The 20,956-nt window shown below is 49.7% G+C and overlaps 2 protein-coding genes across 2 annotated transcripts in view; both read right to left on the bottom strand.

Annotated features, from left to right (window-relative positions):
* The window catches only part of LOC136959394 (protein NLRC3-like), a 68,832-nt gene that overhangs the window by 34,003 nt on the left and 13,873 nt on the right, over positions 1–20,956 (bottom strand).
* On the bottom strand, positions 4,968–10,184 carry LOC136959405 (stonustoxin subunit beta-like). Its single transcript, XM_067253733.1, has 2 exons — positions 9,895–10,184; positions 4,968–6,189 (listed from the first exon to the last, which is right to left on the bottom strand). The coding sequence occupies exons 1-2, from the start codon at positions 10,049–10,051 to the stop codon at positions 5,660–5,662; spliced, it is 687 nt and encodes a 228-aa protein (XP_067109834.1). The 5' UTR covers positions 10,052–10,184; the 3' UTR covers positions 4,968–5,659.

Here is a 20,956-nt window from a genome sequence, read left to right as displayed (position 1 = left end):
GGAGGGTGGGGGGGGAGAGAGTAGGGAGGGAGGGTGGGGGGAGAGAGTAGGGAGGGAGAGTAGGGAGGGAGGGTGGGGTGAGAGTAGGGAGGGAGGGTGGGGGGGGAGAGAGTAGGGAGGGAGGGTGGGGGGAGAGAGTAGGGAGGGAGGGTAGGGAGGGAGGGTGGGGGAAGAGAATAGGGAGGGAGGGTAGGGAGGGAGGGTGGGGGGAGAGAGTAGGGAGGGAGAGTAGGGAGGGAGGGTGGAGGGAGAGTAGGGAGGGAGGGTGGGGGGAGAGAGTAGGGAGGGAGGGTGGGGGGGAGAGAGTAGGGAGGGAGGGTAGGGAGGGAGGGTGGGGGGAGAGAGTAGTGAGGGAGAGTAGGGAGGGAGGGTGGGGGGAGAGAGTAGGGAGGGAGGGTGGGGGGAGAGAGTAGGGAGGGAGGGTGGGGGGAGAGAGTAGGGAGGGAGGGTAGGGAGGGAGGGTGGGGGGAGAGAGTAGGGAGGGAGGGTGGGGGGGAGAGAGTAGGGAGGGAGGGTGGGGTCGAGAGAGTAGGGAGGGAGGGTGGGGGGGAGAGAGTAGGGAGGGAGGGTGGGGGAGAGAGAGAGTAGGGAGGGAGGGTGGGGGGGAGAGAGTAGGGAGGGAGGGTGGGGGAGAGAGAGAGTAGGGAGGGAGGGTGGGGGGGAGAGAGTAGGGAGGGAGGGTGGGGGGAGAGAGTAGGGAGGGAGGGTGGGGGGGAGAGAGTAGGGAGGGAGGGTCGGGGAGAGAGAGAGTAGGGAGGGAGGGTGGGGGGGAGAGAGTAGGGAGGGAGGGTGGGGGGGAGAGAGTAGGGAGGGAGGGTGGGGGGGAGAGAGAAGGGAGGGAGGGTGGGGGGGAGAGAGTAGGGAGGGAGGGTGGGGGGGAGAGAGTAGGGAGGGAGGGTAGGGAGGGTGGGGGGAGGGAGAGAGTAGGGAGGGAGGGGGGAGAGAGTAGGGAGGGTGGGGGGGAGAGAGAAGGGAGGGAGGGTGGGGGGGAGAGAGTAGGGAGGGAGGGTGGGGGGGAGAGAGTAGGGAGGGAGGGTGGGGGGGAGAGAGTAGGGAGGGAGGGTGAGGGGAGAGAGAGTAGGGAGGGAGGGTGGGGGGAGAGAGTAGGGAGGGAGGGTGGGGGGAGAGAGTAGGGAGGGAGGGTGAGAGAATACATTTACATTTATTCATTTAGCAGACGCTTTTCTCCAAAGCGACTTCCAAGAGAGAGCTTTACAAAAGAGCACAGGTCACTGATCATAACACTGAGACGCCCCAAACATTGCGGGGAGCCAAACAAGAAGCATACATTGTGAAAAACCTAAATAAGTGCCAGAAGGAAGAACCATAAGAGCTTGTAGTTGAGTAAGTTACAATTAAACTACATGAACCTCAAAAAAGTGCAAGAGTGTACCTGTAGAAAAAACAAGCAACAGTAAAAATATATTTCACAGCGAGTACGATCATTGTAAATCAGTTACAGTTAACCAACAAGAGCAACAAGTCTCTAAGTAAGAGTCATTGTGATCCTGGAGGAAACTAACATCAGGTCCAGCAAATCATCCCTAAGTACCGTTGTACTCCCGGAACAAGTGCGTCTTGAGCCTTTTCTTGAAGGTGGAGAGACAGTCAGTGTCTCTGATGGAGGTGGGGAGGTGATTCCACCATTGGGGGGCCAGACAGGAGAAGAGCTTGGGTTGGGAGCGGGTGCTCTTGAGCGGTGGGACCACCAGACGGTTGTCAGAAGAAGACCGTAGGTGGCGGGGGGGGGGGGGGGGGGGGGGGGGGGGGGCGGTGTAAGGCTGGAGGAGAGACTTGATGTAGTCGGGAGCAGTCCCGTTCACCGCTCGGAAGGTCAGTACCAGTCTTGAATCTGATACGGGCCGTGATGGGAAGCCAGTGGAGGGAGATGAGGAGTGGGGGGAGAGAGTAGGGAGGGAGGGAGGGTGGGAGAGTAGGGAGGGAGGTGAGGGGAGAGAGTAGGGAGGGAGGGTAGGGAGGGAGGGTGGGGGGAGAGAGTAGGGAGGGAGGGTAGGGAGGGAGGGTGGGTGGGGGGAGAGAGTAGGGAGGGAGGGGAGGGAGGGTGGGGGGAGAGAGTAGGGAGGGAGGGTGGGGGGAGAGAGTAGGGAGGGAGGGTGGGGGGAGAGAGTAGGGAGGGAGGGTGGGGGGGAGAGAGTAGGGAGGGAGGGTCAGGGAGAGAGAGAGTAGGGAGGGAGGGTGGGGGGGAGAGAGTAGGGAGGGAGGGTGGGGGGGAGAGAGTAGGGAGGGAGGGTGGGGGGGAGAGAGTAGGGAGGGAGGGTGGGGGAGAGAGAGAGTAGGGAGGGAGGGTGGGGGGGAGAGAGTAGGGAGGGAGGGTGGGGGAGAGAGAGAGTAGGGAGGGAGGGTGGGGGGGAGAGAGTAGGGAGGGAGGGTGGGGGGGAGAGAGTAGGGAGGGAGGGTGGGGGGGAGAGAGAAGGGAGGGAGGGTGGGGGGGAGAGAGTAGGGAGGGAGGGTGGGGGGGAGAGAGTAGGGAGGGAGGGTGGGGGGAGAGAGTAGGGAGGGAGGGTAGGGAGGGAGGGTGGGTGGGGGGAGAGAGTAGGGAGGGAGGGGAGGGAGGGAGGGTGGGGGGAGAGAGTAGGGAGGGAGGGTGGGGGGAGAGAGTAGGGAGGGAGGGTAGGGAGGGAGGGTGGGGGGAGAGAGTAGGGAGGGAGGGTGGGGTCGAGAGAGTAGGGAGGGAGGGTGGGGGGAGAGTAGGGAGGGAGAGAGTGGGGAGGGAGGGTGGGGGGAGAGAGTGTGGGGAGGGAGGGTGGGTGGGGGGAGAGAGTAGGGAGGGAGGGTGGGGGAAGAGAGTAGGGAGGGAGGGTAGGGAGGGTGGGGGGAGAGAGTAGGGAGGGAGGGTGGGGGAGAGAGTAGGGAGGGTGGGGGGGAGAGAGTAGGGAGGGAGGGTGGGGGGGGGAGAGTAGGGAGGGAGGGTGGGGGGAAAAGAGTAGGAAGGGAGGGTGGGGGGGAGAGAGTAGGGAGGGAGGGAGAGAGTAGGGAGGGAGGGTGAGGGGAGAGAGTAGGGCGGGTGGGTGGGGGGGAGAGAGTAGGGAGGGAGGGTGGGGGGAGAGAGTAGGGAGGGAGGGTGAGGGGAGAGAGTAGGGAGGGAGGGTGAGGGGAGAGAGTACATTTACATTTATTCATTTAGCAGACGCTTTTCTCCCAAAGCGACTTCCAAGAGAGAGCTTTACAAAAGAGCACAGGTCACTGATCATAACACTGAGACGCCCCAAACATTGCGGGGAGCCAAACAAGAAGCATACATTGTGAAAAAGTGCCAGAAGGAAGAACCATAAGAGCTTGTAGTTGAGTAAGTTACAATTACACCACATGAACCTCAAAAAAGTGCAAGAGTGTACCTGTAGAAAAAACAAGCAACAGTAAAAATATATTTCACAGCGAGTACGATCATTTTAAATCAGTTACAGTTAACCAACAAGAGCAACAAGTCTCTAAGTAAGAGTCATTGTGATCCTGGAGGAAACTAACATCAGGTCCAGCAAATCATCCCTAAGTACCGTTGTACTCCCGGAACAAGTGCGTCTTGAGCCTTTTCTTGAAGGTGGAGAGACAGTCAGTGTCTCTGATGGAGGTGAGGAGGTGATTCCATTGGGGGGCCAGACAGGAGAAGAGCTTGGGTTGGGAGCGGGTGCTCTTGAGCGGTGGGACCACCAGACGGTTGTCAGAAGAAGACCGTAGGTGGCGGGGGTGGGGGGGGGGTGTAAGGCTGGAGGAGAGACTTGATGTAGTCGGGAGCAGTCCCGTTCACCGCTCGGAAGGTCAGTACCAGAGTCTTGAATCTGGTACTGGGGAGAGAGTAGAGAGGGAGGGTGGGGGGGAGAGAGTAGAGAGGGAGGGTGGGGGGGAGAGAGTAGGGAGGGAGGGTGGGGGGGAGAGAGTAGGGAGGGAGGGTGGGGGAGAGAGAGTAGGGAGGGAGGGTGGGGGGGAGAGAGTAGAGAGGGAGGGTGGGGGGAGAGAGTAGGGAGGGAGGGTGGGGGGGAGAGAGAAGGGAGGGAGGGTGACGGGGAGAGAGTAGGGAGGGAGGGTGGGGGGAGAGAGTAGGGAGGGAGGGGGGAGAGAGTAGGGAGGGAGGGTGGGTGGGGGGAGAGAGTAGGGAGGGAGAGTAGGGAGGGAGGGAGAGTAGGGAGGGAGGGTGGGGGGAGAGAGTAGGGAGAGAGGGTGGGGGGGAGTAGGGAGGGAGGGTGGGGGGAGAGAGTAGGGAGGGAGGGTAGGGAGGGTGGGGGGAGAGAGTAGGGAGAGAGGGTGGGGGGGAGAGAGCAGGGAGGGAGGGTGGGGGGAGAGAGTAAAGAGGGAGGGTGGGGGAGAGAGCAGGGAGGGTGGGGGGGAGAGAGTAGGGAGGGAGGGTGGGGGGAGAGAGTAGGGAGGGAGGGTCGGGGGTGAGAGAGTAGGGAGGGAGGGTGGGGGGAGAGTAGGGAGGGAGAGAGTGGGGAGGGAGGGTGGGGGGAGAGAGTGTGGGGAGGGAGGGTGGGTGGGGGAGAAAGTAGGGAGGGAGGGTGGGGGAGAGAGTAGGGAGGGAGTGTGGGGAGGGAGGGTGGGGAGAGTGGGAGGGTGGGGGAGAAAGTAGGGAGGGAGGGTGGGGGGGAGAGAGTAGGGAGAGAGGGGGGAGAGAGTAGGGAGGGAGGGTGGGGGAGAGAGTAGGGAGGGAGGGTGGGGGGGAGAGAGTAGGGAGAGAGGGGGGGGGAGAGAGTAGGGAGGGAGGGGATCACACTCGACACACACAGTGTATATTCAAGTGGGTAATACTGTCATATTACTGGTCCTAAATGTAGTGTTTCCAGTGTGTGTGTGTGTACATGTGTGTGTGTGTGTGTGCACGTGTGTGTGTGTGTACATGTGTGTGTGTGTGTGTGTGTGCATGCGTGTGTGTGTGTCTATAGGGCCACTGGGTCACCAACAAACACACAGCATGTCTTCTATCATCCTGTATAAAACATCTTTATTTATCCTTATTTAGTCACTAAGACACTATTTAGTTCATCACATTCAGTGGAACTGAGATCAAAGACAGGATCAGAATCAGAATCAGAATGGGATTTATTCGCCATGAGAGTTTGCACAGACAAGGAATTTGCTTTGGCAGGAAGGTGCATACAATAAACATATACCTAAAATGTAAATATGTGGACTATCTATACTAAGGGTACATAAACTTGGATTGTTGTTTGTCAACAATGAACCCGTTAAGGAGTAGCATCACACGTGTGCGATAGTTCGAAAGCCCCACAGAGTAACGTCGCACGTGTGATTCTGAACATTCCAACCCACTATTTTCCGATAGACAAAAACGACATGACAAACGCTGTAGTATGGCTTCAAAATGTACAGTTAGGAGGCTAACAAGTAACGCTAGCAGGTAGTAGCATTGCTACGAGTATTATGCTAGGTTGCTAGGTAACGGAAGCTAACTAAAGCTAGCTAGCTTCCGTTTTGGAAAAATAACTCACTCTGGTGGAAGCGTCGGTAATATTTAGAGATATTAATCATATTTAATATCAGTAATATTTACATCTAAAGGTTAAAACAAAACAAACATTCTACACACAGCAATATTTACAAACACTCTGGGATATCAATCACAACTGTATACAGTTCAATCTTCAATGACATCTATGTGAGCACAGTGTGTGAGAGTGTGTGTGGGCTATTCTACCTGACACAGGGACACTGAGGAGCCATAAACACAGAACCCAGGATAGAGGGGCTCAGTGAATGTGCTGTGGAATGTGTGCAGGTGGGTCAGTGTGTCAGAGGAGACTGTGTAGAAGGACAGAGTGCCGGCCGGCCAGTCCAGATACACTCCTACTCTGTGGGAGCTGGAGGGGGGGGCAGGTATGGCAGTTCTCTTATTATTGTGCCTGGCATAGTAACTGTTATCATCACACCTCAGACTCCAGGACTTGTTATTCCATCCAAGCACACAGTCATCACCCCATCCTCTCCTGCTGATTCCTTTATATGTCACTGCTATATGAACCACTCCACTCCACTCTGCCTCCCAGTAACAGCGCCCAGACAGACCCTCTCTACACAGCACCTGTGGACAGTAGTCAAATCTCTCAGGGTGATCAGGATACGGCTGCTCCTCTCTCCTCCATGTCACCTTTCTGTTCTCCTCAGACAGAGAGAGGATTCTGTTTGCTGTGTTTGGGTCCAGTGTGAGCTCACAGGCATCTGATGGGGGAGACCAATACACAATATATTACTGATTATCATCATTCACTTTAGAATGTCTCTCTCTTCCTGCCCTCCCCCTTTCATTCTCTCTCTCTCTCTCTCTCTCTCTCTCTCTCTCTCTCTCTCTCTCTACCCATCCTCACTCCCCCTTTCATTCTCTCTCTCTCTCTACCCATCCTCACTCTCTCTCTCTTCACTCTCTCTCTCTCTCTACCCATCCTCACTCCCCCTTTCATTCTCTCTCTCTCTCTCTCTCTTCACTCTCTCTCTCTCTACCCTGCTCTCTGTCCCTCCCCCTCTCTCTCTCTTCCACTCTCCCTCTCTTCCTTTCATTCTCTCATTCTGTTCTCCCTCCCTCACATGCTAACTCTCTCCCTCCAAATCCCTCTTTCCATCATCCCTCATCTCCTTACCCCTGATATGCCCCCATCACTCCATCTTTCTAGGGAGGAGGGGAACAGGGGAGGAGAGGGAGAAGTGAAGAGAGGAGAAGGAAGGAGGGGAAGAAGGGGAAGAGGGGAGGAGAGCAGAGGGAGGAGGGAGGAGAGGAAGAAGGGAGAAGAGGAAGAAGGGGAAGAGGGGAAGAGGGGAGGAGAGGAAGAAGGAGAAGAGGGGAGGAGGGGAAGAGGGGAGGAGGGGAAAAAGGGAGGAGAGGAAGAAGGGGAAGAGGGGAGGAGGGGAAGAAGGGAGGAGAGGAAGAAGGGGAAGAGGGGAGGAGAGGAAGAGGAGAGCAGAGGGAAGAGGGGAAAAGGGGAGGAGAGGGAGGAGGGGAAGAGGAGAGGAGAGCAGAGGAGGGGAGGAGAGCAGAGGGAAGAGTGGAAGAGGGGAGGAGGGGAAGAGAGGAGAGGGAGAAGGGGAGGAGGGGAGCAGAGGAGAGGGGAAGAGGGGAGGAGAGGGAGGAGGGGAAGAAGGGAAGAGGGGAGGAGAGGAAGAGGGGAGGAGAGGGAGGAGGGGAAGAGGAGAGCAGAGGAGAGGGGAAGAGGGGAGGAGAGGGAAGAGGGGAAGAAGGGAAGAGGGGAGGAGAGGAAGAGGGGAAGAGAGGGAGGAGGGGAAGAGGAGAGCAGAGGAGGGGAGGAGGGAAGAGGGAGGAGGGGAAGAGGAGAGGGGAAGAGGGGAGGAGAGGAAGAGGGGAAGAGGGGAAGAGGAGAGCAGAGGAGGGGAAGAGGGGAGGAGAGGAGGGGAAGAGGGGAGGAGAGCAGAGGGAAGAAGGGAAGAGGGGAGGAGAGGAGGAGAGCAGAGGGAAGAAGGGAAGAGGGGAGGAGGGGAAGAGGGGAGGAGAGGAGGGGAAGGAGGAGGGGAAGAGGGGAGGAGAGGGAGGAGGGGAAGAGGAGAGAAGAGGGAGGGGAAGAAGGGAAGAGGGAAGGGAGGAGAGGAAGAGGGGAAGAGGAAAGAAGAGGGAGGAGGGGAAGAAGGGAAGAGGGGAGGAGAGGAAGAGGGAGGAGGGGAAGAGGAGAGGAAGAGGAGAGGAAGAGGGAGGGGGGGAAGAGGGAGGAAGGGAAGAGGAGAGGAGGGGAAGAGAGGGAGGAGAGCAGAGGGAGGAGAGGAAGAGGGAGGAGGGGAAGAAGAGAGCAGAGGGAGGGGAGGGGAACAGGGGAGGGGAGGGAGGAGGGGAAGAGGAGAGAGAGGGAGGAGGGGAAGAGGAGAGAGAGGGAGGAGGGGAAGAAGGGAAGAGGGGAGGAGGGGAAGAGGGAGGAGAGGAAGAGGGAGGAGAGGGAGGGGAACAGGGGAGGAGAGGGAAGAAGGGAAGGGGAGAGCAGAGGGAAGAGGGGAAGAGGGGAGGAGAGCAGAGGGAAGAGGGGAAGAGGGGAGGAGAGCAGAGGGAAGGAGAGGAAGAAGGGAGGAGAGGGAAGAAGGGAAGAGGGGAGGAGAGCAGAGGGAAGAGGGGAAGAGGAGAGGAGAGCAGAGGAGGGGAAGAGGGGAGGAGAGTAGAGGGAAGAGGGGAAGAGGGGAGAAGAGGGAGGAGAAGAAGGGAAGAGGAGAGGAGAGGAGAGGGAGAAGGGGAGGAGGGGAGGAGAGGAAGAGGAGAGAAGAGGGAGGAGGGGAAGAGGGGAGGAGAGGAAGAAGGGAAGAGGGAGGAGGGGAAGAGGGGAGGAGGGGGAGAAGGGAAGAGGGGAGGAGAGGAAGAGGGGAAGAGGAGAGGAGAGGAAGAGGAGAGAAGAGGGAGGAGGGGAAGAGGGGAGGAGAGGGAGGAGGGGAAGAAGGGAAGAGGGGAGGAGGGGAAGAGGGGAGGAGAGGAAGAGGGAGGAGGGGAAGAGGGAGGAGGGGAAGAGGAGAGGAGAGGGAGAAGAGGGAGAAGGGGAGGAGAGGAGAGGGAGAAGGGGAGGAGAGGAAGAGGAGAGAAGAGGGAGGAGGGGAAGAGGGGAGGAGAGGAAGAGGGGAAAAGGGAGGAGGGGAAGAGGGGAGGAGAGGGAGAAGGGAAGAGGGGAGGAGAGGAAGAGGAGAGGAGAGGAGAGGAAGAGGAGAGAAGAGGGAGGGGTGGAAGAGGGGAGGAGAGGGAGGAGGGGAAGAAGGGAAGAGGGGAAGAGGGGAGGAGAGGAAGAGGGAGGAGGGGAAGAAGGGGGAAGGGGAAGAGGAGAGGAGAGGAGAGGGAGAAGGGGAGGAGAGGAGAGGGAGAAGGGGAGGAGGGGAGGAGAGGAAGAGGAGAGAAGAGGGAGGAGGGGAAGAAGGGAGGAGAGGAAGAAGGGAAGAGGGAGGAGGGGAAGAGGGGAGGAGAGGGAGGAGGGGGAGAAGGGAAGAGGGGAGGAGAGGAAGAGGGGAAGAGGAGAGGAGAGGAAGAGGAGAGAAGAGGGAGGAGGGGAAGAGGGGAGGAGAGGGAGGAGGGGAAGAAGGGAAGAGGGGAGGAGAGGGAGGAGGGGGAGAAGGGAAGAGGGGAGGAGAGGAAGAGGGGAAGAGGAGAGGAGAGGAAGAGGAGAGAAGAGGGAGGAGGGGAAGAGGGGAGGAGAGGGAGGAGGGGAAGAAGGGAAGAGGGGAGGAGGGGAAGAGGGAGGAGGGGAAGAGGGAGGAGGGGAAGAGGAGAGGAGAGGGAGAAGGGGAGGAGAGGGAGAAGGGGAGGAGAGGAGAGGGAGAAGGGGAGGAGAGGAAGAGGAGAGAAGAGGGAGGAGGGGAAGAGGGGAGGAGAGGAAGAGGGGAAGAGGGAGGAGGGGAAGAGGGGAGGAGAGGGAGGAGGGGGAGAAGGGAAGAGGGGAGGAGAGGAAGAGGGGAAGAGGAGAGGAGAGAAGAGGGAGGAGGGGAAGAGGGGAGGAGAGGGAGGAGGGGAAGAAGGGAAGAGGGGAGGAGAGGAGGAGGGGAAGAGGAGAGGAGAGGGAGAAGGGGAAGAGGGGAGGAGAGCAGAGGGAAGAGGGGAAGAGGGGGATGAGGGGAAGAGGAGAGGAGGGGACGAGGGGAGGAAGAGGGAGGAGGGGAAGAGGAGAGGAGAGCAGAGGAGGGGAAGAGGGGAGGAGAGGAAGAGGGAGGAGGGGAAGAGGGGAGGAGAGCAGAGGAGGGGAAGAGGGGAGGAGAGGAAGAGGGGAGAGGAGAAGGAAGGGGACATAGCACACACAGACGTACACACAGTATTGATGTGGGTAATTGTGTTAAATTACTGCTTCTAAAAGTGTGTGTTTACAGTGTGTGTGTGTGTCCATTTTTGACAGTGTCCAAGTCACTAATGGTAGTCCCTTGTATGACCTTGTGTACTAGAACCAAGTAGCAGTCAATACTCACATCTCCAGGCCTTCAAAAGGCCAGGTTTGATCCAGCACTCTCCACCATGATCCACACTGCAGGGATAAGCAGAGGAATGATGAAAATACACTTCACCTGTTGATAAGTGACTTAGCAACTGACTTTCTAAGTAAACATGTTGTTTCTCTCTTATCATCAGAGGTGTATTCCAGAAAGCAGGTTTTACAAACTCTGAGCCTAACCCTGAACTCTGACTTGATGAACCCTGAGATGGGAAGCTCAGAGTTATCGCTTCCGGAACAGCTGATCTGAGTTAGTTCATTTCTAATTCACTGGAATTACATTTAGTCATTTAGCAGACACTCTCATCCAGAGAATTAGAAATTCTCATGCGTGCAGGCGAGTATGAAGACATTTTCAGAAAGCAGAAAAACAACTTCAACAGCAAAAGAGGCAATTGTTCATTCAGTACATTTCAAAGCAGTATATTAATTTCACATTTAACCACGTCTTACTAGCCTGGCTCTGCCCTTCTACGTACTTCCGCTCAATTTTCATTTTGCTTCTGTACTCCGTCTGGGCTTTCCGTATATTAGTTGATGTCTCAAGTCAACTTTTTACCGTCCAATCAGCGAACAGAGGGATTGGCTGAGAACGATGACGTTGATGTCGTGCGCTAGTTTGAGTTGTAGTTCTGTAATGGCGACGGAGAAAGATTCGAGTGAAGCCATTCGGTCCGTTGTGGCAACGCTGCCGAATATCCAGAAGTTAAAGCCGGAGCAAGAACAATCTTTGCTCCCCACGGGGTTCGTTTGATTTTCCAGCTCGCTCCGTTAGTGGTGAAGGAGTTGGCTAAGGCAAACGCTAGCGATTGGTTATGGCAGATCCAGAGTGGCTCTGGGCAGATCCAATAGTTTTAAACTTCAACAGAGTACTCGCCTTCAAGGAAGTTAACGCTTGTCAAGGGAGCGAGCCCAGACTCTCTGTACAAATGAAATGTACGAGAGTTTGGTTAGGACCAGGCTAACGTCTTACTACAAGTGAAGAAGAAATGGAACAATCCTATGTGCGCAAAACAACTGGCACATTCTTCTCCTTTTTAATGACAAGATTACGAGAAGGAGGGTCCATCAACCTCCACAGCACAGATTAACAGTGAGATGTTCAGGAAATGCCAGGTTAGCTCTGCATGGAAAACTGTAGAATTTCATGTCATCCGTATGTGTTATATGGCTTCAACAACAATCAGGTTGATGAGGAAAGGACCCCCCATGTCTGACAGTAGCTTCAGGCTCAGCATGAGGGAGGGGAGAGGGAGAAACTCATGGTTTGTTACAGAAAATGTGTGCTGTGATATATTGTTTTATTACTGTTGCTTGCTTTTTCCCACAGGTACACTTGCACTTATAGCTGTTCATGTTGTTTGGTTGTGACTTGTTTAACTACATGCTCTTATGGTTCTTCCCTTTGGCACTTACTTTGGTTGTTCACAATGTGTGCTTCATGTTTTGGCTACTCGCAATGTTTTTTGGCTATCTTGTTGTTATGATCAGTGACCTATGCACTTTGTAAAGCTCTCTCTTGGAAGTCGCTTTGGATAAAAGCGTCTGCTAAATGAATAAATGTAAATGTAAATGTAAGAAAAGCTGCCAGCAAGCAGGTGAGGTTCACAGTCAGTTACCGTGGCAACACACCCAGAGTTTTCAGTGTTTCCCATACATTAATTTATTTGTAACGGCCCGCCACAATTAGAGATTTACCACCACAAATTTATAAAACGGTGTTTTTGCTTTTACTGTTTAACATCACAAAAAAATATTTAATAGTATAGCTGCACGCAGCATACTGATTCGCTCAGCCCCTTCTTGCCCCGCTCGCGTTCTCTCTCTCTCACTACAACAGACACGTCTGTGAATAATCCCCTCTCTCCGTGCAGGCTCTGATTCAATGCACGGGTCAAACAGCTTTTTCCCTCGGAGACAACAGGACAATCAATCTGGAGTTTACGAACGGTTAGGCCCAATCCCAATGTCCACCCTCACAGACTCACAGACTTTGAGGCACATTCTCACTAAGTCTGTGAGGGCTTAGGGCTGTCCCACTGTCAAATTGTCAAGTTCGTGAGGGCTCTTTCGAACACATTTTATGCACCCGTAAGTCTGCATTTTTGCAGACTTGCCCACAATTCACAGCATAGTGACGTGAATCACGAGGGTTACCGGGGGAAGCCTGGAAGAGAGAAAAAGATCCTGGCTAACCCTCCTCATAAGACAAGAAAGACGAACAACAGTAAACAAACAAGCATGGAAGGAGCAACCAACCCTGACGTAAACAGAAATAGAAGTTAGAAATAACAGTTAACATCAGTAGTTTAAACACAAAGCTCACTGACGGTTAATATAGCCAGAGCTGGGTGTAGTAGGGCAGCACAATTAATAAAATTTTAATCACGATCACGATTTTGGCTTCCCACGATCAAATTCGCGTGATGGAGCGATATTTAAAATGCGGCATTCTTTTGGCAAAGCCAATCTAGCGCTCCGTAAACCATAGGTGCGTTCGACATCGGCTGCATGAAACGACCAGCGAGAGTTGCTGCTTGCAGTCGGGGAAGAGTTATAAACGGCTGCGTAAAGTCGGACATTCCTGCTTCCTGGTTTGCTGCGTTGACGTCAGTCATGGCCGATCAAGCGCTGTTTGCTTACTTCATCACTGACGAACTGCATGGTATAATTAGCCTATGTGACAAAAAAAGTTGTTTTGGTTAAAATCAACAAGTAATCATGATAATTAATCGTGATCTCAATGTTGATCAAAATAATCGTGCTTATCATTTTGGCCATAATCGTGCAGCCCTAGTGTTTAGGTTGTCCTTTGATGATAAATTCCAAATATGCTTTCATCAGATTTGATCCAACAACATTATTTTACCTATAATGCCGCAAAGTGCTGAACCATTCCAATTTATAGCATTTTGAGCTCTTGTAGCCTCTTGCACTCAATCACTTACTAGGTGACGTCAAGTAAGTGTGTGAGGGTTCAGGTCTTAGGGTTTAGGGGGGACATTGGGATTGGGCCTTAGTATCAGCATTCTCTGCACAAAGGTGTCCAAAACTGAGTAAATATAATAATATTTGTAGTTAAAAACATTCGGCAAATATAACAATATGATATCATATTGATATGATATAATATTCATATAATATAATGTTTATATTATATGAAGCTCAAAAACTATTTTGCGCTCAAATTGATTCCATTTTCTTTTCTTGTTGAAGTCCCTAGCTACATTCACTTCAAACCGACACTAAGACCTAGGTTTGAGCTGAGCTACATTTTACAACGTCTGGTTTTAGAGACCTCTCTTTCTGGAGCTAAAAACCCAGAGTTTCCCTCATCTCAGGGTTTAAAAACTCAGTTTTCACTAAACCCGCTTTCTGGAAATACAATTATGATTGTGGCTACAACCATATTGTAGATTAAACATGCAGTTTTAATTGTAACATCAAGAAATGCAAGGCCTATTAACGTAATTAGATATATTCAGTGTTAAGCGACATTACATTAAGAGGTATATATAAAAAACAAACATCTCCTTACTTCAGTTTCTCCAGTCTGCAGTGTGGATCCTCCAGTCTAGCAGAGAGCAGCTTCAATCCCTTTTCTCCTGGATGATTGTAGCTCAGGTCCAGTTCCCTCATGTGGAAGGGGTTGGACCTCAGAGCTGAGGCCAGAGAAGCACAGCCTTCCTCTGTGACCAGACAGCCTGACAGCCTGTAGAAAGAGGATCAATATTGTGACAGAATCCATCCGGGCCTCCAGAGTGAGTCAGCACAGAGGGGTTCATTTGGCAGGTACTGTCATAGCTGCACCTCCCCTCATTAGACAGAGTGACCCACGTAATCCAATATCAGAAAAGTTGAAGATGTAAATCTTTATACTGTATAAGAATGATACTGTGTTCAGCATTCCATTTGTGTAGAGAGAGGCCAACCCCCCAGGTGAACTATAGGCAAGGTAAAGGCTTAGGTAAACAGGAAGATCCTTATCTTATCTGAGCATTTCATTTAGTTAGCCTAAGCAGGGCCACTTTAAGACATATGCACGCACGCACGCACGCGTGCAGGATCTATGCAAGGGAGCCAATGAAAGAAGAGCCATGTGACAGACAATTCTATATATTTGTACAACATGGTTTTTGTATTGGGAATGTTGGGATGATAATAGAGAATCGAGGATAAAGAACAAGCAAGTTTGCTCGTTCAATATTTCCACTATTTTAAACAGTTATCATATTCCAAAGGAAGAAATATTAGTGCATCTAAACCAGCCAAGATAAATTAGAGTAGGCTATAGGGAAAGGAATTGCACATTTGTGTGCCAGATAATATTTCCACAAAAATTCCCCCATTAAATACAATACATCATGACAGTTTGCATGATTTGAAATGGTCACTTATTATCACACTGGTATTTAATTATCACAGCAAACAATTACTGCGCTGAACTGTAAGTAAAGCAAAAATAACAAAACCTGTAATTATCACTCGAACCATTCACGTCTTCTATGCTAAACCTAGCAGTCACGTGAACGTGAATGAGGTGAACGAATCCTTTCTGTTTCCTCTACTGAGCCAATGCAACAGTCCCTATGCGCTGCCACGAGAAGATGAACGAATCACTCACTGAGACGACTCGTTACTCCCCAGTCATTCTAAAGATTCGTTCAAAATGAAGGAATCGTTCACAAACGACACATCACGACTGGCCTCTTGGTTGATGTGAACATACCACTTTACAATTAATAGACGTACACAAAAATAAACAAAAATGGCCATTCCTCTGTATACGGAGGTAGTGACCAAATCAACTAATAAGTCTCCCTGTGTGAGTTCTTGTTTAAACTGTAGTTAAGCTGTAGTTCTCCTTTAGCTTTCCGGCAGAATAGACAGCATCTATCTTCCACTTTCCTAACTGTAGGAGCCATTTGTGTTTCTTATTGACATGTCATATTATTTTGGTTAGATAGAACTGTCAGAATATTTTGGACACTGGGTGGCAGTCATTGGAGGCACAGGGTTCTACATTTAGGGACACAGGTGACAGGAAGGGGCACAGGTAGAGGGAAGGGACACAGTTCTCACCAGACCAGAGAACAGACCACAGTGCACAGACCACCAATGACATTGGGAAACCTGGTATGTCAATCTACATTTTACAACTATGCATAATAAATAACAACTAAACGGCAAATAAGGACTGGAAAATCTGATACATTGTGTCAGCATAAGATCACTCCTAAACTACCTGTGTATAATGGCAACGATATAGACGTATTGGAAAACTAGAAACATTAAGCGAGAACTCGCCCTTTTATTGGAACTTGAGCTTCAAACTGAAAAAGGTGTTTTGTATTCCACAAAATCTGGCCGCTATCCCCAATCAAGGGACATTGTCGTCACCTGCGCTGGTCTGACAGATTGGAAACCCTGAAGTTCAACGCACAGGGAGAGTGCGTATGGGCAGCATCAAGCACGCTTTATTGATGCTATAAAAGCCATATTGGGAAACGGATAATATAATGGTGTTGTTCGACTGAATGCTAAAATCTTACAACAATATCGTCTGTTTGAAAGTCGTGCAGTCGGCATACAAACGTTCCTGCATTACGCCAATGAGGTCTTATGCTTCATAAACAACTAAACGGCAAAGCCCTCTCCTGCTGCCTCTTCCTAGATATTTGTAACTACCTCCCGTTCCCCCTACCCTGCCTCAGTCACCTAAAATGTCATTTTACATATAAAACGGTGAAATATTAGCCTACCTGGCGAACTTGTTCCACTGAGTTGGATTCCAATTGAAGAATATCCCACCTTAGTCGCTCTTTATTAGCTACAAAATGTCCTGGTTTATACAGTACACCGCGAATATCCTGTGGTTATCCTGAGGTAAACTTCTTCAAAATTACAGTAAAAAAACTCTGAAATACTTTTGTTCTGGACTGGAAAGTCATGTTTTGTTGACTTAAACTTTCAGATGTTAGCTACATTTTTCTTATCTTTGAATTTTCTGAGCAGATATACATCGCTGGTTCCGACGCCATTAGTTAACGTCGTTCTTTTTAGAAACACGGCTAACTGATCCAGAGATGGAGATCACATGACAGAACATGCCACGTCATGCTATTGGACAATATTATCATAGTGAAATAACAGCAAGTTCTTCTGAAAAATGAAAGGGGAATTAAATGGAAGTGAAATTAACCAAATGTATGCAAAAAAAAACTTAGCTACCCAATAAATGTATATATTTTAAAATAACAGAATGCTTATCAGTATTTATTTAATTCTGTTAGGTCATTAGATAACCATATTCTGCTACAAAAGAGCAACATAACTGCCTGTTGGCTCTGCCTTCCGTCCTGAGAGAAGAGGAACTGCTATATTCGGATGCTGTTCGTGGATAACGGTGTTGGAACAAACGGTTAATCATCAACACCATCATGCCTGTCTTTCTGTATTTCAACATTTCAACATTTTATATATAAAATGTTGACATACAGAAAGACATAGAAAGACATATATATATATATATTCTACACTGCTCAAAAAAATTATGGAACACTTTTGAAAACACATCAGATCACAATGTGAAAAAAAATTATGTTGGATATCTATACTGATATGGACAGTTTAATGTCTTAGGAACGAAAGGATGACACATCTTTTGATGGAAATACGTTTTCATACTTTAAGAGGGCTTAATTTTATAGACACCCCAAAAATCAAAGTGAAAAAATGATGCGACAGGCTAGTTCATTTTGCCAAAATTAAATTTCTTCAACTCAAAATGCTTCTCAATATCTTGTGTGGCCCCCACGTGCTTGTATGCATGCTTGACAACGTCGCGGCATGCTCCTAATGAGACGACGGATGGTGTCTTGTGGGATGTCCTCCCAGATCTGTCGAAGGGCATCAGTGAGCTCCTGTAAAGTCTGAGGAGCAACCTGGCGGCGTCTGATGGACCGAAACATAATGTCCCAGAGGTGTTCTATCGGGTTTAGGTCAGGTGATCGTGAGAGACATTCAATTGTATCGATTCCTTCATCCTCCAGGTACTGCCTGCACACTCTTGCCATATGAGGCCGGGAATTGTCGTGCATCCGGAGGAACCCAGGACCTACTGCACCAGCGTAGGGTCTGACCATGGGTTCCAGGATTTCATCCCGATACCTAATGGCAGTCAGACTGCCGTTCTCTAGCCTGTAGAGGCCTGTGCGTCCCTCCATGGATGTGCCTCCCCAGACCATCAGTGACCCACCACCAAACCGGTCATGCTGAATGATGTTGCAGGCAGTACAGTGTTCTCCTTGGCTTCTCCAGACCCTTTCACGTCTATCACAGGTGCTCAGGGTGAACCTGCTCTCATCTTTGAAAAGCACAGGGCGCCAGGGGCGGACATGCCAGTTCTGGTGTTCTATAGCAAATGCCAATCGAGCTCCACGGTGCTGGGCAGTGAGCACAGGGCACACTGTAGGACGTTGCGCCCTGAGGACACCCTCATGAAGTCTGTTTCTGATTGTTTGGGCAGAGACATTCACACCAGTGGCTTGCTGGAGGTCATTCTGTATGGCTCGGGCAGTGCTCAACCTGTTCCTCCTTGCACAAAGCAGCAGATATCGGCCCTGCTGATGGGTCGAGGACCTTCTACGGCCCTGTCCAGCTCTCCTAGAGTAACTGCCTGTGTCCTGGAATGTCCTCCATGTACTGGAGATTGTGCTGGGAGACACATCAAATCTCCTTGCAACGGCACGGAGTTGGACAATATGTGCAACTTCTCTAGGGTTAAGAAATCGCCTCATGCTCCCACTCAAAGAGATCAAGAGGGAAAAACTTGAAATGGCCTCCACATGCAAAACCAGTCCTGTTTTGGGGTTGGCTCATTGTTGCCCCTCTAGTGTACCTGTTGTTAATTACATCAACACCAATGCAGCGGAAAGTACCCCTCTGCTACTTAACTGACCAGTTCATTATCAGAGAAGTTAATTCATGCCATACCCTGATAAAAAACTGTTCCTTTAATTATTTTGAGCAGTGTAGTTTAAAGTTGTTACATTATTGTCTGCATTCTGTTCTCTTTTTGCTTTAATGCTATGTTACATGTAGCAAAACCAACCTCAAGGAATATAATGGCCAATATTATCTTTAGTGATCTGTGCAAATGACCAATACAAGTGTGTTCAACTTCCTAAAGAGCAGCGTTGCACCTGACACTTAAGGCCGAAATATACTTTCCGCTATGTACGTGTCCACATGCTGAATGGCTGCAGCACGTATCCTGCGTTTGTTTGGTGCGTACTTTGTGCACGTCTCCCTGGCCCTCAAATGTACAATAATATGATGAATAGTATATCTTAACCCTTGTGTTGTCATAAGGGTCAAAGATTACTGTAGTTTTATTTGACAGCAGAGAAAACTCCCAAATCTGTTTTTTTCCAACTTCAAATGTTTTACTTTTCCTAGTGACCCCAACATTCATAAAATGTAAAAAAGAATCAACCTTACAACAACCACAAAGACACACACGTCCACAATGGGAAAGTGATAATGTGTGCTACTGATTTAGATGACAGAGTCTATAAAGCTGCTGCAGATAATAGTCCCTCCAGTTCTCTCTTTGATGAAGCCATGAGTGAAACTCTGTTGTCTAAATCAACCATACAAATACATTACGGATTATAACTTTACTATTGTCTCATGTAGAACATAAATACAGACCTCAGTGTGTCCAGCTTGCAGAGTGGATTCCCCAGTCCAGCAGAGAGCAGCTTCATGCCGGCATCCTTCAGATCATTGTTATTTAGATCCAGTTGTCTCAGGAAGGAGGTTGACTTCAGAGCTGAGCTCAGAGAAGCACATCCTTCCTCTGTGATGTGACAGCCTGACAGCCTGTAGAAGGTTATCATGATATGGATTACAAACACAACTATCTTCTAGAGGTAGAAATAAAGAATATCAGTCTGATCATTTCCTATGGGTGTTGTTATTTGTTATTGTCACCCAGAAGTAAAATGTACATCTCCAAATTTAAGCAAGGTCAAAGGCATCAAAGCTAAGGTGCGAGTGAAATCTGAAACCCCCAGAACAGGTGTTATGCGTAAGATCGAAGACCATCTGTAACTATCAATAGTAAAATAACACATGAAAATAGGTGAGCAGTATGGAATTGTATGCCTGGGGGGTAAAGATCAGTTGGGTTCCAGAACCTGCTCGCATTTATTGGGATTTTTGTCATCTTTAAGACTGTAGCACAGTCAACAGACAAAGCACGGTACCATCACACCTTCTCCTTATCTCCCAGAGGAGAAGCTTCAAAGCTTCTGGCCCAGCATGGGGTCAGAAACAGAGGCCACATGGCCTCAGTATCAGACAAAGGATTTATAAGGAAGAACTTTCTTTTGTGGATTTACAAACATATTCTCAAGGACTACATGGCTCCTGGACACTATTTCAATGACAGTAGTATAATGTGTGCTTTTCTCATTTACTTGAGGTTTGATTATAACTTCCCTTCAAGTATAGTTAACCCTTGTGTTATCTTCGGGTCATTCTGACCCATCAGTCATTGTGACCCACCGTCGTATTGCGACAAATTTACCTCATACAAAAACAAAGTGAAGCATTTTCTTTTAACTGTCGGACTGTCTCAGACCCCCCACATTGGAATGGTTAAAAGAAAATAATTTTTACTTGTTTTTGTATTGGGTAAAATTGGGTAAACACAACGATGATTCGTTATGAACCTTTGGGTCATGTGACCCGAAGGCAGCACGAGGGTTAAGTCAGCCAATCTTGATATCAAAATGATTGTACCATACTAACAAAACCATTTATGAATGTTGTATTGTTATATTCTGAAGTTTACGCATTCCATGGACAGTTGAAATAACGGAACTCAAAGCTAAGAGCCACTTCACACCTAGGCAGATCTCAGGACGACGCCCAGGTGGGGAGTAACTGACCAATGCAAGCAAAAAGCAACATTTATTTATAAAGCACTTTAAAATCCATGATGAAACACAAAGTGCTGTACAGTAAAACAATAAAAAAAATGAAAGAGGTCACCTTCACGGGGACCCCCCCTGTTCTTTGGAGTATAAAACCCCCAAACGTACGATCACCCCCGCTTGTTCATAGGATTAAACTGAGGTGAACGCGTCACTCTCTAACCTATTCCTCTCAACCTGCAAATTCACTGAGCGCCCGGGACTTTGACGAGAGATTCCGCTTTCTATTCGTTGGACATAACAAACCATTGACTCCTTTCTTCAAACCGACAAAAGTAACTGCGATTTGCAATATTTCTTACTTGTGACATATTGGCATGTTGTGATTTAATTGTTAATGTTTGATTGTAGTTTACAAATGATTTTAACTTAACCCTCGTTAAGTCAGTTGCCCTTGATCGTCCATTGTTACTAGAAAGGCCTACCTTTCCCTCTCTACCTCTCTCCCACTCTCTCTCTCTCCCTCCCCCCTTCACACGCGCTCTACACAACCATTGTGTTGCTCGCCCTCATTAGCATCCAGCCACTGTACTACTCTGACTAACCCATAACTTATCTGGTATTTGTTCATTATAATTACATTCTCCTAAATAAATCATTGTGTATAATATTTGCGTATCTCTCACGTTATCTGATCTGCCCTACTTTCATAGAATCCACGACTTAAGATTAGACTGATTATCACGAAGGCTATTATTCAATATTGTTCAATAAGGTTTCCTCTGTCCCTTCAACAAATAAGAGGTGGTGCCCCCAAGAACTACATACTTTATTATAAATTAAGTATTGCTAATCATAAACGAGCAAACCCCGCTACAACACTGAGTTGGAACTCTGATTATCTGTGTTCAACATCCATTTGCACATTTTATTTTCACATGGTTGAAAGTGATGATTTGGGGGCTCTTTTGCTGGATCAAGAGTCGGCGACTTCCACAGAGTTAGTGGCACCCTGAACCAAAACTGCTACCACAGCATTTTGCAGCATTTCAACCATCATCTGAGACTTGCTTACTTCGACCAGTGTTAAGCTAT

Source organism: Osmerus mordax, chromosome 2 (genome assembly GCF_038355195.1).
Source record: "Osmerus mordax isolate fOsmMor3 chromosome 2, fOsmMor3.pri, whole genome shotgun sequence".
NCBI lineage: Eukaryota > Metazoa > Chordata > Actinopteri > Osmeriformes > Osmeridae > Osmerus > Osmerus mordax.
This window is presented reverse-complemented; position numbering and strand designations above follow the sequence as displayed.

What these genes read in the sequence shown, in the direction of transcription:
- LOC136959405 (XM_067253733.1), bottom strand. Translation starts at nt 10,051, where the DNA reads ATGATAAGAGAGAAACAACATGTTTACTTAGAAAGTCAGTTGCTAAGT. An exon ending in CCTTTTGAAGGCCTGGAGAT is followed by an intron (nt 6,190 to 9,894) that starts GTGAGTATTGAC and finishes CTCCCCCATCAG; the next exon opens with ATGCCTGTGAGCTCACACTG.